Source organism: Aquarana catesbeiana, linkage group LG07 (genome assembly GCF_042186555.1).
Source record: "Aquarana catesbeiana isolate 2022-GZ linkage group LG07, ASM4218655v1, whole genome shotgun sequence".
NCBI classification, from domain to species: Eukaryota; Metazoa; Chordata; class Amphibia; order Anura; family Ranidae; genus Aquarana; species Aquarana catesbeiana.
Window position 1 is genome coordinate 237433198 of NC_133330.1, and position 27712 is coordinate 237460909.

The window sequence follows — 27712 nt, forward strand, 5'->3', positions numbered from 1 at the left end:
TAAAGAAATCCATTTATTTTTTCCAAACACTACTCCAGACAGACAATGCCAAAAAGTTTTAGCAAGATTCAAGCTTAGTTTTGCTACTCTATTTTTATCCCAAAATCGTTTCCTGCAATAACAAAGTCTTTATTTCACATTGCACCAGACAGATCACTGTGACCAGGGAACACACTGCTCAACAGGATAGAATTATTCATAGCAAAGATTGAGACTCATAACTAAGCTCCCTGTATGACACATAAGGAGATTACAGGAGCTTTCCATTTTATTTTGATTTTGGTGCCATGCTTGAGAATGCCGCCTGCATGAAAAAAACAAACAAAACAAAAACAAAACAAAAAATTTTGCAAATCTTTTATTTCACATGTGAATATGATTTTCGTTATCTTAAAAAGTTATACAAATACCGAAAAGTAAAAAAAAAAAAAAAATTAAAAAATGTAAACTACATTTACAAAATAAATAAAGACGTACAAATATACAACATATACAGGCCAGGCTTCGTCTGCAAGGTTCATTTTTGTGTAGTTTGTGGGATACAAGTCTGGAAAGAGAGAATAGAGTTATTTAATGTTGTGGTCACAATCAAAGGTGAAGAAATATTACTGATGATCAACAAAACCAGAATATGCACATTCTAAATACAGTGAGGTAGTAGCATAATACTGGCATGTAGACAGACAGAAACTTACACAACACTAAACCTGGCCATAGGTGGACTGAAATTTGACCAGTTCAGCAGGGACCTGCCTAATTTAATTCCATGTATGGTTGTCCTAGCTCATAAGAAGTTGATCATTAGAACAGGAATGTTGGAAAACGTTTGTCGATCAGCAGCTGCAGCCACTGATCCGTGTATTCTGACAGTGGAGGTGTTACGCTGTCAGAATGCAATGCCCCAGTAGGGAGGATTCCTCTACAAACTTTTCTGGTGTGGATGGAGAAATATGTGTTTCTTGTCTTCATTCAGCCCACTGGCAGATCGATAAAAAAAACAAAAAAAAACGAGTCCTCTATTGCTACCTTTAAAGAAGTCCAGCCAAAGCCCGTTTGGCTGGACTTCTCCTATGGATGACAAGAGTGCAGTTCGTTTTGCACTCCTGTGACCCGTTTCCAGCAGAGAGTGGGCTGAATTCCGCTCTCTGTGGATGTCACTGCCGTCAGGCCAGGTTCCACGTCATCACGACCACGGATCTCTGGACCGACAACTGGCTCAGCCTTTCAGCGCCCTCTACAGCTCTCTGGGAGAGAGATGGGGCAAAGCAGAGAGCTGTGACTGACAGTCAGCAGCTCTCTGCTCATGGAGCTCCAAAAACCGAGCGATCGGCGGTGTTCGATGCGGTACTCGATTCTCAGTGTAGAGGCGCCGGGGGGACAGATGCAGCATCGGACTGATGCTGCATCCACCTAGGTAAGTATGTTTCCTAAAAAAAAAAAAAAAAAATCCCTGACTTCTCTTTTAACATTGGCAATTTGGTAAATACTGTCAGAAAATGTGCTGTATATAAGGCAATCAAACCGGACTTTAGGATCTGACAAATACATTTTCCAACATATAAAATAAGGATATGATCCCTTCATTGCGCATGCACACAGCGATGGTTTGAACAGTCTTTTGATAATTGTTTTAAGGACCAGCAGGTCCCTAAAGATTTGATGGCCTGTCCATATTTGCCAGCACAGCAGCACAAGGGTGTACAAAATAACACAGAATGTTATTCATGCTATTCAATCTGGAATCAGGCAGGAGATATTAAAGCAGAAGTAAACCCATAGATTTAACAGTTTCAAAAAACATGTCGCAGTCAAAAAGAGTGTTAGCTGTGCTGGGCTTTCTCAATAGAAAGCCTAGTAATGCTCCATAAACACAGTGTCATGAAAGCACCCAGTATTAAGGGTTTAAAGTGATATTGTCAAATCTTTTTTATTTTAAATAAAACAAACATGTTATACTTACCTTCTCTGTGCAGTGGTTTTGCACAGAGCAGCCCCAATTCTCCTTCTCGGGTTCCCCGCCAGTGCTCCTGGCTCCTCCCTCCTGCTAAGTGCCCACACAGCAAACAGCTTGCTGTGGGGGCACCCGAGCAGGCTTGCTCCCGAGGTGCTGCTCTGTGTGATTATTCAGACATGGAGCCGTGGCTTGGCCCTGTCCCCCCTCTCGTCTCATTGGCTCACTGGCTGTGAACGACAGCAGCGGGAGTCAATTGCTCCCACTGCTGTCTCAGCCAATGAGGAAGGGGAGTCCCTAGAGAGCCGAGACTCTCGTGCACATCCCTGGATTGCGATGGGGCTCAGCTAAGTATTCGGGAGGCTGCGGCACACAGAAGGTTTTTTAAGTTCATGCATAGAATACATGAAGGTGAAAAACCCTGAGCCTTTAGAACCACTTTAAATGCAATACAAAGATTAGTAATGAAAAAATAGAAAAGGGAAAAGAGAAAAAAGGGAAAAGGGAACTGTCAAAAGCAGAAATACCTGTATGAGAAACCTCAGATGAAAGCTGCTCCCCTCTGTCTCCCTGGGTGTAACTGGATTTGAGGCAGTGAACCTGAACCTTTGTGCTTTTTGGTAAATGATGCCACTGGCTCAATATGAGTAAGTAGCTCAGGAGTCAGCTTACATCTGAGGCTTCTCCCAGGTATTTTTGCTTTGCAACTATTTCTCTTTCAAACATTTGGTACCATTACCAAGTTAACGAGTTTGCTTATAATATGAAGAACAACATTTTAACTTTATTGATGCAACTTGACTTATAAATCAGTGCAGAAGTGGTTGAATATCTTCCAAATAGGAACTCAGCTGTCTCATATCCATCTGTGAACAGAGGGATATACAGCACCACCTACTGAGGACAGTTCTGTGTTCCAGAACTGCTCCCCAACCTGACAGACTGGCATCTGTTGTTACCACCGTCCAGGTTTAGGGCTAGATATATCGCCCGGATCTCCAGAATGTTGATGGGTAAGGTCCTCTCGGTCTTGGACCATATCCCCTGAACCGCAGACTGTTCCAGAACTGCTCCCCAACCTGACAGACTGGCATCTGTTGTTACCATCGTCCAGGTAACCGGTAGAAAGGATTTCCCCTTTTGCAGGTTTTCGGGTATGAGCCACCAATTGAGGCTCTGACGCACCGCATGCGACAGGTGCATCGGAAAGTCTAATGCCTGAACCTTCTTGTTCCAGGTCGACAGAATACTGCATTGCAGCATTCTTGAATGAAACTGAGCATAGGGAACTGCTTTGAATGAAGCCACCATCTTCCCTAGTAGCCTCATACAAAGGCGGACAGAGGGACCCTTCTTGGTCCTGACTGCCAGAATCAGCTCTCTTAAAGCAGTGATCTTTGCCTGGGGTAGAAATATTTTCTCCTGGCTTGTATCTATAATCAGACCTAAATACTCCAGTCTTCTTACTGGTTTTAGGAAAGACTTTTCTAGGTTGAGGATCCAACCCAGGTGTTCTAGATACCTGACTGTGGTCCTCAAGTTTCCATTCAAAGAGGCTACCGACCATTCTATCAAGAGTGGCTATCCCGAAAGGCAGAGCCACAAACTGGAAATGGCGCCCTCCTACCTCGAAGCGCAGAAACTTCTGATGAGCAGGAAAAATGGGCACATGCAGATATGCATCTCTGATGTTTATCGATGCCAGAAATTCTCCTCCCTGTAGGGTGGGCACTACTGTCCGAATTGATTCCATGCGGAAGGATTGAATCCTTAGGAATCGGTTCAGATCCCTTAAATCCAGAATGGGTCTGACATCCCCATTTGGCTTTTGGACCGTAAAAAGGTTGGAATAGAAGCCCAATCCCTGGTCCTTTACGGGAACTATCATAATGACCTCCTGCAACAAAAGTCGCTCTAACGCTAGAAGGAGCGACTGCTTCTTCTCTGGGTCTCTGGGGACACTTGATCTGAGGAACCGAGGAGAGGGAAATTCCTGAAACTCCAGCTTGTACCCTAAGGTTACCGTGGAGATTACCCATCTGTCCTGGAAATCCTCCTGTCAGAGCCCTGAGAACTGTTGCAGTCTTCCCCCCACTCGAGTTAGCGGGGGCGCCCCCTCATGCAGAGGTCTTAGTGTTTTGCCTATTAGGCTTCTTCCCCCAGGACTTTTTTTGTCCCTGGGGTTGACTCTTGTCTCTGGACCCAGATGGAGGCGGCCGTTGAGACTGCCTGGAGGCTGAAGCCCCCGGCGCTGGGGAAAGAGTCCGTTTGAAAGAGGGACGCTTACTCTTCATTTTGACAGGTAAGAGAGTGCTTTTCCCACAAGAGATTCTCTTGATATAGTTATCCAAGTCATCTCCAAACAACCTTGCACCACAAAATGGAAACCCAGCCAGCAGCTTCTTACATGGTGCTTCGGCTGACCAATTTTTCAACCATAGGATTCTAGGTATATGCACCAACCCCAGTGAAAGACAGGAGGTTTGCACGATAGAATCTCTAATGGCGTCAACCACAAAGCATAAGGCCGCTGGAAGGTTAGCAAACCCCTGGGCCTGTTGTTCAGGTAATACTTTGATGACCTGCTTAACATGGTCTCTTAAGTATTGACAGACTCCAATCGCTGCTACTGCAGGTTGAGCCACTGAACCTGCTAAGGAAAAAACATCCTTCAATAGGGATTCCATCTTTTTATCTACAGGATCCCTGAGCATCTGAGCATTGTCTACAGGACAAGTCAGACTATTATTTACGGAGGAAATGGCGGCATCAATGGCCGGTATTCCCCACATTTTAATAAACTTTTCTTCCATCGGATAAAGTGTTGAAAACTTTCTCGGCGGAAAAAAACGTTTGTCTGGGTGATCCCACTCAGAATAAATGAGCTTTTCAAGTAAATTGTGAACAGGAAAAGCCTGTGCTGCTTGGAAAGGTTTCAGTGACCCCAAAGCAGAAGAGGATTCTTTAGCAGTTTCAGGTACGGGCAACTTAAATGTGGAGCGGACCAATCCAGTAAGGATCTGCACTAAGACTTTCTCCTCTTGGGAAGTCGCAGAGGGCCCCTCTCCACCTGATTCCTCCGAAGAGGAATCATCCGTCCCATCCCGATCCTCTGAAAGGGATTCATCTCCTTTATCCCAGAACTCCTCTTCCTGAGGGTCTTGGGGAACAGAGGAAGGCCTAGTGCGTTTTCTTCTACTGAGTAAAGACGTAATCACGGCCATTAATCTTTCCTCTAGACCATTCATGGTTGAGGAAAAAACCTCTTGTGTAATGTATACAGGGGCTGAAGTGCCAGAAGCAGGTGTAGCCCCTGACCCCAACAGCTCTCCCTGGCTAGCCGTCCCTGGCCCATCAGGAGGGGAGGATGCTGCTGACAGGGGGCCCTCAGAACCTGAACGAGATCCCCTAGTGTCTCTGGTTCTTGGGGTGCTTGAACCTCTTCTACCCATAGTGCAAAGCAACAAGGTGTGAGGTATACAAATGAACACTGACTGCTGAGCGATGTAGTCTGGCTAAAAGCCTTGCTACCCAATGCCCAGTCTGGTGTTACTTCAGTAAATGCTGCCTAGGAGAATGCCTGTGTCCCACCTTACATGCGACTGTCAGCTCTGTGTCTCTCCAAAGGCTGTGTGCACCTGTACAGAGTGCCTTAATAGCGTGCAGCTGGCTTGAGTGGGAGTCTAAGCACCTGTGCTGATGTCACGCCCCCCCCCTCTACCGCCGCCCCCCCCCCCTCGAATTTTGAAAAACCGAGCGCTTCCCGCGCTGATCGACTCTCCTGTAATACTATGGAGGAAGGCTGGGGGAGGGGGAGGAGGGAGAGAAGCTGGTAGTGAAGACCTGCCTAAACGGCAATGGTCGGAAATGGCGGCCGAGGCAGCGGTGCCCGAGCGGTATAACCACCTTCTAGACCCCTGTGGCCTCTCTCTAGCCTAGGGGGGGAACATTCAAACATGAGAAATCCCCCATCCATCCTACCTTTGCAGCCGGCCTGAGACGCTGTGAAACACATGTGCAGCATAAACACTGAGACAGACAATCCAGCATGTGAAGGTTTGTGCTCTTGGCAGCCCCCCGGTGGTCACAATAGGCATAGCATGCATTTACCTTAAAGGAGAAACCTACTACTAGAATTAGAAAATTCTGTGGAATCTCCTCTTACCTTATCCAGCCACAGGGTTCAGTTTACATGGACTCAATCTTCACCTCTCACGGTGGGCTCCGTTTGAAAAAACCGTCAGAGACTGGGGCCCCCTACGAATAGGGGGATCCTGCAGTTCTGGGCCCGTAAAGCACCCGGCTAGAAATTAGGCTAGAAAACCATTTTCTAATATGCGGGGTCCAGCTCTCTAAAAAGAGAAGCATTACAGGTAAAACCTCGTTTCTTCAGACACGAGGCCTAGGTACCATCCAATTCGGCCTAGAAAGGACACTTTGAATGGATCCGATCTGCCTGGCTTGCCCCGATATAGGATATTCCCTTTGGAGCTCAGCACAGGACATCTTTACACGTCCATCACCTAAGACACTGGCGTAAAAACTGAGGTATCCCTGCAAGGGGAGGAATTATATAGGGGGTTGAACTTCCTGATAGGGTGTGCCAGTGTCCAATCACCAGTGATACCCTATATAACCCATCAGTAATTACTGTGGCTCTGTGTCCCGTGATGTTCGAGAAAGAAAAATAAGTCAAAGTAAAGACAAACCTGTTTTTCTTGGCAGCCCTCCTCATGCCACAGATTCTTGTCGGGGCTGTGTGCCTGGCAGGCTTCAGATAATTTCATCTCCTGTTTAATGTATTTTAGCATTCCGCTGAGGGTGCCTAGATCAGGGCAATCTGAGATCCTACCACAGTGATCATCCACTGCATACTCAAGAGGATTGAATGAAGTGTCACTCAAGCTTTGGCAAGGGACGTGAGTAGTCCTGTCAGTACTTCTCCTTCCTGGTGGGGAATCCTTCATGGCATCGATCATGTTTTTAGGGAGATCCAGTGAGCTGATGTCTGTAAGGCTTAGATCACTCATAGAGTGCTGTATCCTCCAGTTTTTTAAGTCAGAGGCATCAGGGAACTTGTAGGATTCCAGCCCTTCATAATCACCAAGCAAATCAGGAGACAGAGAGGATGTGTTTAGCTGTTGGTTAAGGCCAAGTTTTCTTTCCCATCCCGACATGCGAGTTTTCAATCTGGTCAACTCAGATTCCTACAGGATGAATGAAAAAGTTGAAATTGAAGGACTCGCTAAAGGATCTGAAATTCGTCAGTCAAAAAATGATCCAGTCATGTGAAAAGCAAAAAGCAACTTACAATGCTTTACCCCCACTATACAAAAAAAAAAAAAAATCTCAGCCATTTAATGGTCAGAGCAGAAGTGCCTACTTAATGCCAGACAGTGGCTGCTTATCTGCACTCTAAAAAGTGATCCATCGCTGATAGCTTTTCAGAAGCCGCCCAAGTGTGAACTTTCTTTCTTCAGACTGTAATAAACACCCACAATGATATGGCAGCAAAAAAACATGAGGGTGAAATATAACCGAGAGTGAATAACACTATCTACTCTACATTATACTCCGCTTTACTTATCGCAGGCAGTACCTTACATTCCATTCAGAAAACTGCGGGACGCATGTAGCCGGTTGAGCGCATAGAGTCCTTTATGGTTATCGCAGCAAAGGGAGCGCTGTGACTGCAGAGGAGTCGGTCATGTGACTTTTTTTGACAGGACTTATCACTGTGCTTTATAAATACGATGTGATTTTTTAAATTCTTTTTGAGGTGCAGTCATATGGCTGCTTTTTAAAATTGAATTTAAAAGGCCTGTACACATGGGCCGAGTGTCAGGAGACAAAAAAAAAAAAAAAAAGTCTGACATTCGGCCCGTGTGCATGTCGGTCTCGCCGGCTTCTATCGGACGTGCATGCTGGAGAACCAGCATCCATCCAACTCCCGATCAGCGCTCTCAGCCAACGGCAGAGGGCGCCGATCGGCGTATTCTGGTGGTGGGGGGGGTTGGCGTCCCCTTGTCGGGATACAACAGCTCAGCGGGGGAGATCGCTGAACTAACCTTGCATGGTTAGTACAGCGGCTCCAACTGGGAAAAAAATGGTTAGTGTGCACCCAGCTTTAGTCTTCCTTGCCAATGCTAGTACTTGATGGCGCTCAGTGACTGACCAGGAACAAGCATGTACATATTAGGTAACCTTGTTCAAAATAAGCCCCCTTGCAACCCTAACCCTCACACTAAAGCCTGGTACACACTATGAGTTTTTTCTGTTCAACCCAGCGGGGTTGAACAGAAAAATTGTCAGCTCCGGTCGGAGCAGCTGTACTAACGATCCAATGTTAGTACAGCAATCTCCCCCGCTGAGCTTTGTGTTGTGACAGGGGGGTGCACCCCCCCCCCCCATAACACTACAATCAGCGCTCTCAGCCATTGGCTGAGAGCGCTGATCAGGAGCCAGTCGGCTGCTGGTTTTCCAGTGCTGCCTATCAGTGTCACCTTCCAGTGCCCATCAGTGTCCCCCATCAGTGCCCATCAGTGTCCCCCATCAGTGCCCATCAGTGTCCCCCATCAGTGCCGGTCGGCTGCTGGTTTTCCAGTGCTGCCTATCAGTGTCACCTTCCAGTGCCCATTAGTGCCACCTATCAGTGCCCATCAGTGCCCCCTATCAGTGCCACCTATCAGTGCCCTTTAGTGCCACCTATCAGTGCCCTTTAGTGCCACCTATCAGTGCCGGTTGGCTGCTGGTTTTCCAGTGCTGCCTATCAGTGTCACCTTCCAGTGCCCATCAGTGCCCCCTATCAGTGCCACCCATCGGGCCAATCAGTGCCGCCTTATCAGTGCTACCTATCAATGCCGAATGTCAGTGCCACCTATCAATGCCCTTCAGTGCCACCTATCAGTGCCGGTCGGCTGCTGGTTTTCCAGTGCTGCCTATCAGTGTCACCTTCCAGTGCCCATCAGTGTCACCTTCCAGTGCCCATCAGTGCCCCCTATCAGTGCCCTTCAGTGCCTCCCATCAGTGCCACCTATCAATGCCGACTATCAGTTACGCCTATCAGCGCCCACCAGTGCCGCCCATCAGCGCCCACCAGTGCCGCCTATCAGCGCCCACCACTGTCGCCTATCAGCGCCCACCACTGTCGCCTATCAGCGCCCACCACTGTCGCCTATCAGCGCCCACCACTGTCGCCTATCAGCGCCCACCACTGTCGCCTATCAGCGCCCACCACTGTCGCCTATCAGCGCCCACCACTGTCGCCCATCAGTGCCGCCTCATCCGCGCACATCAATGAAGGAGAAAAATTAACAGTTTGCAAAGTTTTATAGCAAATTTTCGGTCTCGTTTCATTTTTTTAGCAAAAAAAAATAAAAAACCCAGCAGTGATTAAATACCCCCAAAAGAAAGGTCTATTTGTGGGGAAAAAAATGCTAAAAATGTCATTTGAGTAGAGTGTTGTATGACTGCGCAATTGTAATTCAAAGAGTTACAGTGCTGAAAGGTGAAAATTGGCCTGGGCAGGAAGGGGGTTTAAGTGCCCAGTAAGCAAGCGGTTAAAGCAAGACTACACACTTCATCTGAGCACCACAAACCAAAAATGCTATTTTATTAATTTTTAAGAGGGCGCCGATCGGCGTATTCTGGTGGTGGGGGGGTTGGCGTCCCCCTGTCGGGATACAACAGCTTAGCGGGGGAGATCGCTGAACTAACCTTGCATGGTTAGTACAGCGGCTCCAACTGGGAAAAAAATGGTTAGTGTGCACCCAGCTTTAGTCTTCCTTGCCAATGCTAGTACTTGATGGCGCTCAGTGACTGACCAGGAACAAGCATGTACATATTAGGTAACCTTGTTCAAAATAAGCCCCCTTGCAACCCTAACCCTCACACTAAAGCCTGGTACACACTATGAGTTTTTTTCTGTTCAACCCAGCGGGGTTGAACAGAAAAATTGTCAGCTCCGGTCGGAGCCGCTGTACAAACGATCCAATGTTAGTACAGCAATCTCCCCCGCTGAGCTTTGTGTTATGACAGGGGGGGTGCACCCCCCCCCCCCATAACACTACAATCAGCGCTCTCAGCCAATCAGGAGCCAGTCGGCTGCTGGCTTTCCAGTGCTGCCTATCAGTGTCACCTTCCAGTGCCCTTCAGTGCCACCTATCAGTGCCCTTCAGTGCCACCTATTAGTGCCCATCAGTGCCCCCTATCAGTGCCCCCTATCAGTGCCGGTCGGCTGCTGGTTTTCCAGTGCTGCCTATCAGTGTCACCTTTCAGTGCCCATTAGTGCCACCTATCAGTGCCCATCAGTGCCACCTATCAGTGCCCTTTAGTGCCAACTATCAGTGCCCTTTAGTGCCACCTATCAGTGCCAGTTGGCTGCTGGTTTTCCAGTGCTGCCTATCAGTGTCACCTATCAGTGCCCATCAGTGCCACCTATCAGTGCCCTTTAGTGCCACCTATCAGTGCCCTTTAGTGCCACCTATCAGTGCCCTTTAGTGCCACCTATCAGTGCCGGTTGGCTGCTGGTTTTCCAGTGCTGCCTATCAGTGTCACCTTCCAGTACCCATCAGTGTCACCTTCCAGTGCCCATCAGAGCCACCTATCAGTGCCCATCAGAGCCACCTATCAGTGCCCCCTATCAGTGCCCTTCAGTGCCACCTATCAGTGCCCTTCAGTGCCACCCATCGGGCCAATCAGTCCTGCCTTATCAGTGCTACCTATCAATGCCGAATGTCAGTGCCACCTATCAATGCCCTTCAGTGCCACCTATCAGTGCCGGTCGGCTGCTGGTTTTCCAGTGCTGCCTATCAGTGTCACCTTCCAGTGCCCATTAGTGCCCCCTATCTGTGCCCTTCAGTGCCTCCCATCAGTGCCGCCTATCAATGCCGACTATCAGTTACGCCTATCAGTGCCCACCAGTGCCGCCCATCAGTGCCCACCAGTGCCGCCCATCAGTGCCCACCAGTGCCGCCCATCAGTGCCCACCAGTGCCGCCCATCAGTGCCCACCAGTGCCGCCCATCAGTGCCCACCAGTGCCGCCCATCAGTGCCCACCAGTGCCGCCCATCAGCGCCCACCAGTGCCGCCCATCAGCGCCCACCAGTGCCGCCCATCAGCGCCCACCAGTGCCGCCCATCAGCGCCCACCAGTGCCGCCCATCAGCGCCCACCAGTGCCGCCCATCAGCGCCCACCAGTGCCGCCCATCAGTGCCGCCTCATCAGCGCACATCAATGCCGCCTCATCAGCGCACATCAATGAAGGAGAAAAATTACCTGTTTGCAAAGTTTTATAGCAAATTTTCGGTCTCGTTTCATTTTTTTAGCAAAAAAAAAAAAAAAACCCAGCAGTGATTAAATACCCCCAAAAGAAAGGTCTATTTGTGGGGAAAAAAATGCTAAAAATGTAATTTGAGTAGAGTGTTGTATGACTGCGCAATTGTAATTCAAGGAGTTACAGTGCTGAAAGGTGAAAATTGGCCTGGGCAGGAAGGGGGTTTAAGTGCCCAGTAAGCAAGCGGTTAAAGCAAGACTACACACTTCATCTGAGCACCACAAACCAAAAATGCTATTTTATTCATTTTTAAGAGGGCGCCGATCGGCGTATTCTGGTGGTGGGGGGGTTGGCGTCCCCCTGTCGGGATACAACAGCTTAGCGGGGGAGATCGCTGAACTAACCTTGCATGGTTAGTACAGCGGCTCCAACTGGGAAAAAAATGGTTAGTGTGTACCCAGCTTTAGTCTTCCTTGCCAATGCTAGTACTTGATGGCGCTCAGTCACTGACCAGGAACAAGCATGTACATATTAGGTAACCTTGTTCAAAATAAGCCCCCTTGCAACCCTAACCCTCACACTAAAGCCTGGTACACACTATGAGTTTTTTTCTGTTCAACCCAGCGGGGTTGAACAGAAAAATTGTCAGCTCCGGTCGGAGCCGCTGTACAAACGATCCAATGTTAGTACAGCAATCTCCCCCGCTGAGCTTTGTGTTATGACAGGGGGGTGCACCCCCCCCCCCCATAACACTACAATCAGCGCTCTCAGCCATTGGCTGAGAGCGCTGATCAGGAGCCAGTCGGCTGCTGGTTTTCCAGTGCTGCCTATCAGTGTCACCTTCCAGTGCCCTTCAGTGCCACCTATCAGTGCCCTTCAGTGCCCCCTATTAGTGCCCATCAGTGCCCCCTATCAGTGCCCTTTAGTGCCCCCTATCAGTGCCGGTCGGCTGCTGGTTTTCCAGTGCTGCCTATCAGTGTCACCTTCCAGTGCCCATTAGTGCCACCTATCAGTGCCCATCAGTGCCACCTATCAGTGCCCTTTAGTGCCACCTATCAGTGCCCTTTAGTGCCACCTATCAGTGCCCTTTAGTGCCACCTATCAGTGCCCTTTAGTGCCACCTATCAGTGCCGGTTGGCTGCTGGTTTTCCAGTGCTGCCTATCAGTGTCACCTATCAGTGCCCATCAGTGCCACCTATCAGTGCCCTTTAGTGCCACCTATCAGTGCCCTTTAGTGCCACCTATCAGTGCCGGTTGGCTGCTGGTTTTCCAGTGCTGCCTATCAGTGTCACCTTCCAGTACCCATCAGTGTCACCTTCCAGTGCCCATCAGAGAAACCTATCAGTGCCTTTCAGAGCCACCTATCAGTGCCCCCTATCAGTGCCCTTCAGTGCCACCTATCAGTGCCCTTCAGTGCCACCCATCGGGCCAATCAGTCCTGCCTTATCAGTGCTACCTATCAATTCCGAATGTCAGTGCCACCTATCAATGCCCTTCAGTGCCACCTATCAGTGCCGGTCGGCTGCTGGTTTTCCAGTGCTGCCTATCAGTGTCACCTTCCAGTGCCCATTAGTGCCCCCTATCTGTGCCCTTCAGTGCCACCTATCAATGACGACTATCAGTGCCGCCTATCAATGCCGACTATCAGTTACGCCTATCAGTGCCCACCAGTGCCGCCCATCAGTGCCCACCAGTGCCGCCCATCAGTGCCCACCAGTGCCGCCCATCAGTGCCCACCAGTGCCGCCCATCAGTGCCCACCAGTGCCGCCCATCAGCGCCCACCAGTGCCGCCCATCAGCGCCCACCAGTGCCGCCCATCAGCGCCCACCAGTGCCGCCCATCAGCGCCCACCAGTGCCGCCCATCAGCGCCCATCAGCGCCGCCCATCAGCGCCCACCAGTGCCGCCCATCAGCGCCCACCAGTGCCGCCCATCAGCGCCCACCAGTGCCGCCCATCAGCGCCGCCCATCAGCGCCCACCAGTGCCGCCCATCAGCGCCCACCAGTGCCGCCCATCAGCGCCCACCAGTGCCGCCCATCAGCGCCCACCAGTGCCGCCTATCAGCACCCACCAGTGCCGCCTATCAGCACCCACCAGTGCCGCCTATCAGCGCCCACCAGTGCTGCCTATCAGCGCCCACCAGTGCCGCCCATCAGTGCCGCCTCATCAGCGCACATCAATGAAGGAGAAAAATTACTTGTTTGCAAAGTTTTATAGCAAATTTTCAGTCTCGTTTCATTTTTTTAGCAAAAAAATAAAAAACCCAGCAGTGATTAAATACCCCCAAAAGAAAGCTCTATTTGTGGGGAAAAAAATGCTAAAAATATCATTTGAGTAGAGTGTTGCATGACTGCGCAATTGTAATTCAAAGAGTTACAGTGCTGAAAGGTGAAAATTGGCCTTGGCAGGAAGGGGGTTTAAGTGCCCAGTAAGCAAGCGGTTAAAGCAAGACTACACACTTCATCTGAGCACCACAAACCAAAAATGCTATTGAATTCATTTTTAATATCCATAGCAAACTCCACCATCCATCTATGTCTCCATGCTTTCTTTTGTTGAGAAATCACTTTGAAAAACACTCCCTAGCATTTCGGGCCAGTGGCCTTCTTGAGTAAGGGCAGACGATTCATGTAGCATTTACTTCTTGGAATACACCTGCCCTTAGCTCAGACATGCAAGCAGGAGAGAGTGGGCATAGCTGAGAAAGCCCCTCCTCCCCTACTGAAGACTCCTGGGATGTATAACATAATTTGCCTAGGCATGGAAACCAGGTAATAACTGAAGAAATGTAAAAAAAATTAAAAAAGTAAATAAAATGAAAACAAGCAAAAATGATATTCTTTACGATTCATTTACTAATGCTAGCAGCATAAGGTTAGAAAAATAAAAATAGTCAATGTTGATTGAGAGAGTGAAGTTCCGCTTTAAGCATAACCCTTGAAGGATTTATCAGCACCCCATAAAAATAATCTACTGAAAAACTGGTGACATTGCCAATACATAGGACTGCATTTCTATAAAAATATATAGCTTACTTTCAGGATCAGTACTTCATTAGTTGCTTTGATCACTTCATTTCTGGCTTCAAGTTCTGTTTTCAAATTGCATATTGTATCTTGTGCTTCTTCCAAATCTTGTTTCATCTGCTGCATCTAGCGATATAAAACCAAAAAGAATTGCTATGAATTATCATACAGGAAGCAGTCTTTCATCTCTAGCGTATATGCCGCCCTCTAGTTCTCTCCTTATGCATTTCAGTCATTAAGCATTACATATGTATTGCCAGTGAAAAAATAGGGATTCAAAAAAGTGTGTTCTTGTTGGTTCTAGTTCATATTTCTACTGAAATTAGTATAGTAATATAACAATGCCAGAATATTTGTCTGTCAAAGTACAGAATTTATAAAGCTTGCACTCTGCAGAGCTTAGTGAGAAGATCTCTGAGTGCTGATTGAAGGGAAGGGACACACCTTCACAAAGCACACAGGAACAAAGCTGAGGCTGCCAATCTGCTGGAGCTCCCTCCCTTGTAACCAGTCTTTTGTTTCTCTGCTCCCAGACAACGTTGAATGACGAAACGCGTAGGGAGGAGCTAGGACTATGGGAGTTCTTCACCCTAGTAGTATGCGTGGTTGCTGGTTTATAACTTTACTAGCAATAAGTTCTAGTGCTTATGGTGGTGGATTGCACGGGGTGTTTTTGGAGCATACACACCTGAAAGTCCAGATTGCAGCAACTGGTCTTCACTACAGCTGTCATTTGGGACTTTAGAATAGAATATTTTTTTTTGGATGAGCTAGTATTGTGGATTCTTGGGACCTTTTTAAAAATGTATTTGTTAAACTAAAGAGGCACAGATTCATTTTTCCGTATAATTATTTTCACTGTTTATAGATTACATAGGATATTTTTATGAATGCCCAGTGATTTTTAATATTTTTTTCTCTTTTGCACATGATGAATTTTGTAAGTTTTATATATATGAATGTTATTGATTTGCATATACACAGGGCACCTTTTTAATATCATATGGCAGCTATTGTGATATTGCACACAGCAATTTAGAGCACTAATTTAAAGGGGTAGCGCAGTCCAACTTCTATTCCTGAACATTTTTTGATTATATCAAAATAGGTCAGCAGCTTTCTCCCCTGGATTTATAATTTGTTTTTTTTACACTCCTTGGTGTGGCTCTATATTGAATTTCCCTATCTTTCTCTTGGTGTCAGGAAAACTTGTCAGAAGTGGCTCATGCTGATGGCAGAGGAATAAAGCAAAATACTTTTTTTTTTTTTTGGGGTGGGGGGTGTTGGGAAGAGGGCGGCAAACAATGCACCCCCCCCCCCCCCGGTTGTTCGAATCCCCCGCAACCCAAACCCAGGACCCCCACCCCAGGGTCAGTCAGTCACCAGCCCTGCACTTACCTCATCTATCGGACAACGCTTCCCCTGCGACGACTCCTCCTCGGCATCACAGCGACTTCCGCCATGCACCTGCTCCCTCCTCCTCATAGGCAGCCAATAGGATCACTTCTCCTTTCGGCCAATCGTGTGACGGGTCTCAGGACCCGCTTCCTGATTGGCCGGTAGGAGTATCAGGAAGAAAATAGTGAATATTTATACGCTATGGTCACACAACTGGGTGGGCTCTGTGCTCCGAGCCCACCCTTTTTTGAAGCCTATTAGAGACTCTGGTTCTAATCATGTGCTTCAAAAAAAAAAAAAAAAAAAAAACCCCATTGGAATCCATGCGTCCGGCTTCCCGCATGTAGAGTAGAGGGCCTGACGCATGGATGGGGGGCGGCGCCCCTGCTCCCTGCATTACGGGCCGCCACTGCTTAATTGAGACAATTACACATTATAGAGTGATATGCTTTCTTCATATTTCATGTCTGAGCTTTACAACCACTTTATTGAAAAAAGTGTTTTACTCGCATTGGCATGAGGCAACTGACTTGCTAAAGCAAGGCACATAATCTATGCCCAATGAAAACTGCCAAGAAGTCCAGTCTTTTTCTGTAAACATTTTACAGAATGACTACTGAATGCCGAATTTAAAACCACATGTCAGTGTATGTCTGGGAAATATACAAGAACTTAAATAAAAAAAAAAAAAAAAAGTAGTACTGTACATCTTTGCAACACCTGCACATTTTCCCTCGTTTTGGAATCCCAAGCAGTGTTGATTTCTACCCTGCTGGATCACAGAGCTGTGCGGTGTCATTACCAACTCCCCACCTTCTCATCTTAATAACATAAGGGGGTAGTGTTCAGTAGTCCAGCAGTGCAGGCGGTAGAGTTGTCAGCTTAGTACGTTATGTAAGAAGCTCACAGGATTTCTGGCGGGATCAATATTTATTTTCCTGTACTTGCAGAAACTAAACATTGGGAAATGGTAATGTGCTGCAGAGATGTCCTGTACTTGTTTTTTAATCCTGACATTTTACAGCCATAAAAATACTAATACAATAAATTCTACATCAGCTTTCTGCTACATAGTAATACAAATGGAATTCTAACGCCAAACACAAAATGACTGGTGTGTTGCTTCACTATCATAACCAGTTGATATCAGACATACTGTATGTATTTATTACGGAAGCATTTACATGTATGCTGACATTGTGGTTAAACTGTTCAAACAAAAAAATGATGGATAAAGAAAACATGAATAGCCCAATAAAATATTGAATATAAATCCAAGCTTTTGTTGCAATATCCCCCTTTAACAACTTGTCTACCAAGGTATGTTTAAAAATGTCCTGTAGGGGGCGTGGCCAAGATGGCGCTGTAAGCGGCGTTTTTTTTTAGAGAGCTCCGCCGATCCGCACAGAAATCCGGATCCATTGGCTCAAAAAACGCTCTAAACTCACTCCTGCTGCCTAGTAGGGGATAGGGGATCCTATCCCTGCTGAGATCTGGGGCAAGTTTGGATTTCTGGTGTGAGATTGGGGACCCGGCCTACCGCGGGCTACTAGGCCGAAGCCGCGGCCTTTCCTGACGGCCCGCGCGGCGAACCGGGAACCCCCTGCCACGATCGGACTGCACATCGGGCTGCACCGACTGCTGCGGACCACAGGTGGGGGCGGGAGAGGCCATCCTGAACTGTATCTAGGCCGCGTCCTGGGCCTGACATCTTCTCCCCCCCCCCCCGCGATTTACTAGGCTGCGACAGCGGCCTTTCCTGGAGCCCCAGGGCCGCCGGATCAAAGGAGGGAGTGCTGTGTCTTGCTGGCCTAGTGCAAGGGGCCCTGTGATTGCTGAGAGACACTGCTAAGCCACGGGAGCAGATCGTGGAGCACCCACATTCCTCTGATTATCCCTGTAGGCCTGTGTCAGCAGCTCCTGTGCCATTTGCTTACAGATGAGGGGAGAAGACTCCTAGGGGGACATAGACTTTACCTTACCAGCTGAGTGAATACCCCTGACCTCGCAGATAGGTCCCCTATACTAACTCTTGAATACTGCCCGAACCTGGGCCCCCACCACCTGAATGAGGCGCCGGAATTCCAGCGCAAGATACGGCAAAGGAGGTAAGGACTCCCCCCAGACCCCCACCGACCACCCTCCGGAGGTCCCTAAGGTACGCGCCACCCACAGAGTCCCACAGACAGATATTATGGAGTCGGAAGACTCCCGTCCCCCCTGGCTGGCGGACGTCATGGCAGCCATCGCAACTTGCCAATCAACACTAACAACAAAGATCGAAGCAGTTCAGTTGGACATGGGTCTAATCCGTCAAGATATAGATAAAATCAGATCACGAGTCACTGAGACGGAGCAAAGACTGAGCACCACTGAAGACACCATTACGGAACATGAGACGTCACTCCGTACTCTCCAAACTAAAGTAAAGGCCCTTGAATATAGAGCCGAGGACGCGGAGAACAGGAACCGGCGTAATAACCTTCGCATTGTTGGTTTACCGGAGGGGGTGGAGGGGAGTAACCCTACCTCCTTCATAGAGGGCTTGCTCCGTGACCTTCTACCTGGGGCCCGCTGGTCACCTTACTACACGGTGGAAAGGGCCCACCGCATTCCACCTAAGCCGGGGCCTCCTGGATCCCCCCCTCGCACTTTCATTCTACGTCTACTTAATTTTAGAGACAGAGACGAAGTTCTCCGTGCCTCTAGAAACGTTGGGGACCTCAGATTCCAGAACACAAAGTTGATGATCTTCCCCGATTATACGGTAGAGACCCAGAAGCTCAGGAAATCTTTTGACCAAGTTAAGGCGGCTCTACGATCACGCAACATTCGTTACAGTGTACTTTTCCCTGCTCGCCTGAGAGTCCAGGATGGCGAGACAACTCGTTTCTTTACCTCTCCAAGGGAGGCCTCAACCTGGATGGACTCGCTACCACGGATCCGCTGACGGTTCACCTGGCATGTAAGGTGAGATCCTTCATTGTTTGTTCACCATAGCCCTGGCTCAGGTCTGAGGCAACATATGTATTCCCACATGGATGACTTTCTTTGTTGCATAAGTTATGCTCAGTTCAATCCATTGTGTGGACGGCCTTGGGAGGAGAAGTTTGTTACCCCTTCCAGGGAAATTCTAAGATAATGCCCCTGCCAAACAATTTGGTCAGGAGACCGTTGAAATATGAAGTTCCTTTACAACTGCTTGTTCTCTTGAGGGGTGCTAGGAACACTTTTGCTCAGTATCTTCACCCAACGATGGACAGACTTTACTGTGGGGTCGCACTTTCGGATATTTCCCCTTCATCTGATTTTTTTCCCCCCCCTCAGCCTGTTGTATTATAACGGAGCTCTCAACTGTATAAGCCGTTTGAAATGCTGTTTCCCCTCCCCGTGTGAAGTTTCGGGGGGTGAGTTCGCCTCTTCCACGGACCCTCTGTTGCAGCCGGCGAGCTGAATAAGTTCGGGATTGAAACCCGCCTCAGTTTTGGGGGGTTGGGTGGGGAGGGGGGTGGGGTGAGTTCCCCTACTGGGGCCATTTTTATCTGCTTCGATTATTGGGATCCTTTATCTGTTTTTGGTTTGGTTTTGTTTTTGTTTGTTATTCATACCAAAATAATTGACTTATCAGCATTACACTGTCTACAAATGTGTCCGGTTCGGGTCCCGGGGTCCGGTCTGAGAGCCGCGATTTCCATTGATTCTAATACTCTTAACACTATCAATGGCCATGTCCTCACTTAACATTATCTCCTGGAACACCAGGGGACTGAATTCCCCAGTCAAACGCTCCCTGGTGTTCCAATTCATCAAGTCTTATAATCCACACATATGTGTGTTCCAGGAAACGCACCTGACAGGTCGTAGAATTCTGGCCCTTAAAAAACCATGGGTGGGACACCACTACCATTCCACGCACTCCACATTTTCTAGGGGTGTAACTATACTGGTACTGAAGTCACTTCCCTATCGGCTCTTGGATTTGGCCCTGGACCCTGACGGACGCTATGTTATTATCCACGCAAAAATTTATTCTCTAACGTGGACTATTGTGGGCTTATATTTGCCCCCCCCCGGCCTCCTTGCAGGTGCTCAATCAGATCACTGGTAAGCTGGCCGACTTTGCCTCTGATAACAATGTCATATTGGGGGATTTTAATCTGGTCCCTGACCCAGATTTAGACAGGCTAACTCCTGCGGGAGGTCATTGCTCTGGGTTGGCTGAGTGGGCGGATACCTATGGGCTGACTGATGTCTGGAGGTGGCGTCACCCCCAATCTAGGGCATACACATGCCACTCGGCCTCCCACAGAACGTTTTCCCGCATAGACTTGGTCTTCGCAGGGACTCAGGTTCTCCCACGGGTCACAGACATACGAATATTGCCTAGGGGAATTTCCGACCATGCACCCTTGTTGTTGTCTTTGGATCTCTCCCTAGGCTCAGTAGAAAGGATATGGAGGCTCTCCAGATTTTGGATTTCAGACACCGCAGTAGACTCCCAATTTAGAACCGAACTGCTTGACTTCTGGGCTATAAATGTGGGCTCTGCTGACTCCACGGTAGTGTGGGATGCCTTCAAAGCCACGACGAGGGGGCACTACCAGACCATCATTGCCAGGGTCCGACGTGAGCGTAGAGCAGACTTAGTGAAGGCAGAGCGGGAGGCGTGTAGTGCGGAGGCTCTGTTTGTTCGTACCCGGGACCCTGTGCACTACTCGCATCTACAAATGTTGACGAAGGAGGTGGTTCGTCTCCGTACATCTCTCACCCAGAAGAAAATGTTGGCCCAATCCCAGCGGATTTTTGAACAGGGAGAGCGGTCTGGCTGTTTGTTGGCCTGGCTCTCTAGGGAACAGGCAGGTGGGATGAGCATTTCACATATTAGAGACTCCTCGGGACAGTTACTCCACACACCGGAAGGGATCAATTGTTGCTTCGCGGAATTTTATGAATCTCTCTATGGGTCCAGGGTAGGCTATAGAGGGGAGGATCTGGGGGCATATCTAGACGACATCGATATCCCAACCCTTACAGTAACGTATCGCGACAAGCTTGATGCTCCAATTACGTCCTTGGAGATACTACGGGCACTTAAATCAATGCAGACAGGGAAAACTCCGGGACCTGATGGCATCCCTGTAGAGTTTTATAAACAATATACCACATAACTAGTTGACAAACTACAGGTCCTCTTCTCTGAGTCGTCGCGTCTGGGGAAACTTCCAGACACGATGAGCGAAGCAATCATTGTAGTGATACCCAAGCCAGGAAAAGACCCCACGTTGTGCTCCTCGTACCGCCCTATATCTCTTCTGAACGTGGATGCAAAAGTACTGGCAAAAGTATTGGCCAATAGGCTTAACCTGGTAATTACTGCTTTAATCCACAGAGATCAAACTGGCTTCATGCCTGGCAGAGGAACTGACATTAATATCAGACGCCTCCACACTCACATAGACAGGGCGGACGAGGTGACTAACGAGATGGTGGCCTCACTCGACGCGGAGAAGGCCTTTGACTCCGTCGAGTGGGGCTACTTATGGGAGGTTCTCTCGCGATTCGGGTTTGGTCCGGGTTTCACGAAATGGCTCCGCATGCTGTACCATGGCCCCTCAGCTAGAGTGCGTACCAATGGATGCCTCTCGGGGAAGTTCCAATTGTCTAGAGGCACGCGACAGGGGTGACCCCTTTCCCCGGGTCTATTTGCTCTGGCAATGGAGCCCCTGGCTATATTGTTGAGGGCCGACCCTGGGGTAAGGGGTCTTCAGGTAGGACCCATTGAGGAGAAGTTATCGCTTTACGCGGACGATGCTCTGCTTTATTTAGCGGATGCGTCGTCCTCTTTGCAGACTGCACTCAATCTGATTGATCGATTCGGTCGGTATTCGGGGATTCGTATCAATTGGGACAAGTCGATCCTATTCCCGCTCCATCCCTCGACCCCAAGGGTACCACAATGGGTAGATGATTTCAAATATTTGGGGATAAAAATTAGTGGTAAGGTTCAAGATTACATTGACAACAATTTGCGTCCACTCAAGACACAACTTACGGCTAAATGCTCTGCTTGGCGTTCCCTTCCATTGACTCCTGTTGGCAGAGTCAACCTGCTAAAAATGATATACCTTCCCAAATATCTATATTTCTTTCGTAATACACCCATACCCATCCCTAGGACCTTTTTCCGAAGGCTGGAGAGCCTATTAATACACTTTGTCTGGGCTGGGAGGCCACCCAGGGTGGCCAAGCAGATCTTATATCTCCCTCTCTCGGGAGGGGGACTGGCGCTACCGAATTTCCAAATCTACTACTGGGCTGCAGTTCTGGTCACGATTCAGTGGTGGTTCTCCCAGCCCACGCAAAATCCCGCGGTCACTTTGGAGGCAGCCATTCTGGGCTCCTTTGCTGCTTTGAGTAATCTCCCGTTTCGGGGTCTCAGGGCCAGTTTGTCCATGACGACCCCGATGCGTACCACTGTAAAGGTTTGGCAGGAGGCCAGGAAAATATATGGGAAACCTAATCACATTTCACCTCACATGCCCCTGTGGGGCAACCCTATGCTACCCCATTTTTATACTTTACCGGACCCCTCTCTCTGGGCTAAAAAGGGAATTCTTACACTAAAGCACATAGTCAAGGATGGCAGGCTTATGACTTTTCAAGCCCTTAGACAATCCTTTGCTATTCCTGCCTCCTTCCAGTTTAGATACTGGCAGCTGAAGCATGCCTTTGAGGCTCAGTTCCCAGCCCCCCTCACTCTGGAACCGGACTCTATTGAAAGACTCTTGACTTCCAGCGTGATGGGGAAGCCCCTCTCCACACTATACCTATACCTGACAGTGGAGTATGATGCCAAACTAACTAAAACCTGGGATAAGTGGAGGGTTGATATTCCCTCGTTAGCTGAAGAGGAATGGAAGGAGTGTTTAATATCCTACATTCCTTCCATGATCGCTGCAAAGGACAGGTTCATACAATTCAAGTTCCTACACAGGGCGTATTTTACTCCACAGAGGTTGGCGCGTATTTACCCTCAGAGAGATCCCAATTGTCAGAGATGCAGACAGGAAGTGGGTACTTTCTGGCACATGGTCTGGTCGTGTCCCTGTCTCCGACTCTTTTGGTCAGCGGTGGCGTCCACATTGAGCAATGTCATAGGATCAGATTTGCAGGCGGATCCCCATACTACTGCTCAGTCATTTGGAAGATGTAGAGGGTGATAGGTATAGCAAATTGTGTCTAACCTTCGCATTGTACTATGCTAGGAGGGAAATTCTATTGCGGTGGAAAATGGTAGAGCCTCCTACCTTGGCCTCGTGGATAAGGTCTGTGAATAACGTGCTCCCTCTGTATAAATTAACGTATGAAAGTAGGCAATGCCCGGGGAAGTTCGATAAAATCTGGTCGTCCTGGGTCGACGCCTCCGGAGACCCTGATCCCCCTACCCCATAGGACGGGGAAGGTAATGGAGGATATCCTATATCTCACGTCTCTTCCCTTTATGCCTATTTTCTTTCATCCCATTCCTTCTCATCCCTCCTTCCCCTCCCCCTCTCTTCCTCTCCTCCTCCTTCCTTCCTTCCTTTTACCCTCTCCCCGCCCCCCCCCCCCCCCGGCTTCCCTTCCCCTGCTGTCCCTACCAGGTTTAGTTGAATATTGGGCCACCCATTTTATACTATCAAAATGTATGAAGATTTGAGCTTTGAGAGGTCTGGTTGAGTAAACTTCTGATGTTTGCACACCTGGAATTTCTGATAAATAACGGCTATTGTTTAAGGGTCAATTTTACTGTTTTTATTCTCACTACAATGTCTGTATTAAACTTTGTATTGTTCTGCTGATTTGTTCAATAAACAAAAAATTTCTGTAAAAAAAAAAAAAAAATGTCCTGTAGTCAAGGGGTTAAAGTAAGCTCACGGTCCCTTGGGATTGATCTTTTTCAGCCACTCTCAGCTGACATTTAAACAGAATCCAAACTGGTTTGCAGTACAGTGGCTGGCTTGGCCTTGCTTAGCTGCAGTGGAGGACAGGGGAGCCATTGGGAGGTCTGATAGACCCCCAATGTCTCCATAAAGAGGACTCGTCACCTGCCCGATGCTATCATATAGGGGGCTTGTGAAAGCAATAATGTTTAAGTGGTTGTCAACACTTCCATATACCCAGTGTAGTGACTGGACTCAGGTGATACACAGAGATTAAACAAATCCTCCCACAGTTGTACCTGTTTATCTACGCTATCTGTCACCTATATCCTTTCAAAGTGCAGAATTTACACAGGATTTATCTGCTCTGAAAATTAGGGGGCGAGAAGCTGAAGTTACATTAGTGAGGAGAGTTCTGAGAGCTGACTGGAGGGATTGGACACACCCCTCTTCACATAGCAACAAAGTTGAGGCTGTCAATCACAGGCTGTGCCCTACCCTGTTACCACTGTTCTCTTGATCTTGGTGTCAGGAAAACTTATCAGAAGAGATTCATGCTGATAACAGAGGAATGAAGCAGCAGACAGAAATGACACTTAGTGCCCTGGATAGAGACCAGTACACACTATAGAGCAGGGGTCTCAAACTGGCGGTCCTCCAGCTGTTGCGAAACTACAAGTCTCATCATGCCTCTGCTTGTGGGAGTCATGCCTGTAACTGTCAGCCTTGCAATGCCTCATGGAACTTGTAGTTTTGCAACAGCTGGAGGGCTTCCAGTTTGAGAGCCCTGCTATAGAGGGATATGCTTAATTTCATTCACATTTCAGGTTCACAACCACTTTAAAATTATAATAAAAATATACACTACCGTTCAAAAGTTTGGGGTCACATTGAAATGTCCTTATTTTTGAAGGAAAAGCACTGTACTTTTAAATGAAGCTAACTTTAAACTAGTCCTAACTTTAAACAAATATACTCTATACATTGCTAATGTGGTAAATGACTATTCTAACTGCAAATGTCTAGTTTTTGGTGCAATATCTACATAGGTGTATAGAGGCCCATTTCCAGCAACTATCACTCCAGTGTTCTAATGGTACAATGTGTTTGCTCATTGGCTCAGAAGGCTAATTGATGATTAGCAAACCCTTGTGCAATCATGTTCACACATCTAAAAACAGTCTAGCTCCTTCCAGAAGCTACAAAACTGACCTTCCTGTGAGCAGATTGAGTTTCTGGAGCATCACATTTGTGGGGTCAATTAAACGCTCAAAATGGCCAGAAAAAGAGAACTTTCATCTGAAACTCGACAGTCTATTCTTGTTCTTAGAAATGAAGGCTATTCCATGCGAGAAATTGCAAAGAAATTGAAGATTTCCTACAACGGTGTGTACTACTCCCTTCAGAGGACAGCACAAGCAGGCTCTAACCAGAGTAGAAAAAGAAGTGGGAGGCCGCGTTGCACAACTAAGCAAGAAGATAAGCACATTAGAGTCTCTAGTTTGAGAAACAGACGCCTCACAGGTCCCCAACTGGCATCTTCATTAAATAGTACCCGCAAAACACCAGTGTCAACATCTACAGTGAAGAGGCGGCTGCGGGATTTTGGGCTTCAGGGCAGAGTGGCAAAGAAAAAGCCATATCTGAGACTGGCCAATAAAAGAAAAAGATTAAGATGGGCAAAAGAACACAGACATTGGACAGAGGAAGACTGGAAAAAAGTGTTGTGGACGGATGAATCCAAGTTTGAGGTGTTTGGATCACAAAGAAGAACGTTTGTGAGACGCAGAACAAATGAAAAGATGCTGGAAGAATGCCTGACGCCATCTGTTAAGCATGGTGGAGGTAATGTGATGGTCTGGGGTTGCTTTGGTGCTGGTAAGGTGGGAGCTTTGTACAGGGTAAAAGGGATTCTGAATAAGGAAGGCTATCACTCCATTTTGCAACGCCATGCCATACCCAGTGGACAGCGCTTGATTGGAGCCAATTTCATCCTACAACAGGACAATGACCCTAAACACACCTCCAAATTGTGCAAGAACTATTTACAGCAGAAGCAGGCAGCTGGTATTCTATCGGTAATGGAGTGGCCAGCACAGTCACCAGATCTGAACCCCATTGAGCTGTTGTGGGAGCAGCTTGACCGTATGGTACGCCAGAAGTGCCCATCCAACCAATCCAACTTGTGGGAGCTGCTTCTAGAAGCGTGGGGTGCAATTTCTCCAGCTTACCTCAATAAATTAACAGCTAGAATGCCAAAGGTGTGCAATGCTGTAATTGCTGCAAAAGGAGGATTCTTTGATGAAAGCAAAGTTTGAGGTAAAAACAATGTTATTTCAAATACAAATCATTATTTCTAACCTTGTCAATGTCTTGACTCTATTTTCTATTCATTTCACAACGTATGGTGGTGAATAAGTGTGACTTTTCATGGAAAACACAAAATTGTTTGGGTGACCCCAAACTTTTGAACGGTAGTGTATATATATATATTTTTAAAAAATGTAAATAAAATTAAATTAAGAAAATGAAATGCATTCTATGCTGCCCCCCCCCCCCCCCCAAAAAAAAATGTCCTGGTATGTATAGGATTATCTATATGAACAGGGGTTGTCCTTGGAAATATGATAAAGTGCGGTCCCCTTGGACTTGTGCCATCTTGATACTTTCAGTGAGATGATAATATGGAGTACATTGGACAGGGTGATAGGTTTGCGCTTTTCTGCCCTTGTCCCTGGCAGACAAATTGCCTAGCAGACAAGTGAGTAAATCAGGGTTGTTTCTCACACTGCTTCTTTTCCATCACTAGATATCCTCAGCTGGCATTGTTCAACTCACTATTCAGCCTAAGAGGTCATGGAACCACCCCCAGCCTGTGAATGCTCAGTGATGGAGTAGCAAAACAGCGATGAACTCATCTTTCTGTCATTCTGTTTTTGCCTCCTATCAGCATACTTCTTGCCCATACATGAATTGATTGGCTCCTTGTGTTGCTTCTTTCTCTGCCAGTCTTGGCTGTACTGCACAATCAGTGCATAAGGCTAATACCAAGTCAAATTCAAGTTTTTACACTGCACTTAAAAAATAAACTTAATTATGTAGTAATAAATACAGAGCTGCATTAATTTGTATCTTTTAGATCAGCTTTGACTTTCAGGCTGTTTTTTTGTGGATAATCTCGAAGAAGCTGAGACACCAGGCCTAATCTAGTTAGACCAGCGACATGTGTGACTAAATTAAGTCTTAATCCTCTTGTGTGCCAGCGGCAGGATTGGCCTGTAGAAGGGCAGACAACGAATTAAGTTACTTGCATTTATTTACTCACTTTACAGCTTAAAGGGAAGTTATAATTAGGTTTGTAGCTTTATATGCGACTGTAGCAGGAATACTAACTCCAGCCAAGGAAAAAGCTACATTTTTTTCAGATTCTTATTTCTATGAATATACTTATAAACTATACAGTCGTGGCCAAAAGTTTTGAAAATGACACAAATATAAATTTTCACAAAGTCTGCTGCTTCAGTGTTTTTAGATCCCTTTGGCAGATGTTACTATGCTACACTGAAGTATAATTACAAGCATTTAAGTGTCAAAGGCTTTTATTGACAATTACATTAAGTTTATGCAGAGTCAATATTTGCAGTGTTGACCTTTCTTTTTCAAGACCTCTGCGATTCCCCCTGGCATGCTGTCAATCAACTTCTGACCCACATCCTGACCGGTGGCAGCCCATTCTTGCATAATCAATGCTTCTAGTTTGTCAGAATTTGCGGGTTTGTTGTTTTTTTTAATCCACCTTTTGAGGATTGACCACAAGTTCTCAATGGGATTAAGGTCTGGAAAGTTTCCTGGCCATGGACCCAAAATTTCCATGTTTTGTTCCCCAAGCCACTTAGTTATCACTTTTGCCTTATGGCAATGTGCTCCATCATGCTGGAAAAGGCATTGTTGGTCAGCTAACTGATCTTGGATGGTTGGGAGAAGTTGCTCTCGGAGGATGTTTTTGTATCATTCTTTATTCATGGCTGTGTTCTTAGGCAAAATTGTGAGTGAGCCCACATCTTTGGCTGAGAAGCAACCCCACACATGAATGGTGTCAATATGCTTTACTGTTGGCATGACACAGGACTGATGGTAGTG

General features: G+C 47.4%; 1 protein-coding gene across 4 annotated transcripts in view; it reads right to left on the bottom strand.

The window, feature by feature from the left end:
- Positions 1–343: 343 nt before the first annotated feature.
- CCDC18 (coiled-coil domain containing 18) overlaps positions 344–27712 on the bottom strand; it is a 207509-nt gene continuing 180140 nt past the window's right edge. For all 4 annotated transcript variants that reach the window (XM_073593126.1, XM_073593128.1, XM_073593127.1 and 1 more), the window contains 3 exons: positions 14262–14378; positions 6661–7158; positions 344–547 (listed from right to left, as the gene is read on the bottom strand). In XM_073593126.1, the coding sequence (XP_073449227.1) occupies positions 518–547; positions 6661–7158; positions 14262–14378 (645 nt within the window). In that variant the 3' untranslated portion in view covers positions 344–517. The remainder of the gene's footprint in view (positions 548–6660; positions 7159–14261; positions 14379–27712) is intronic.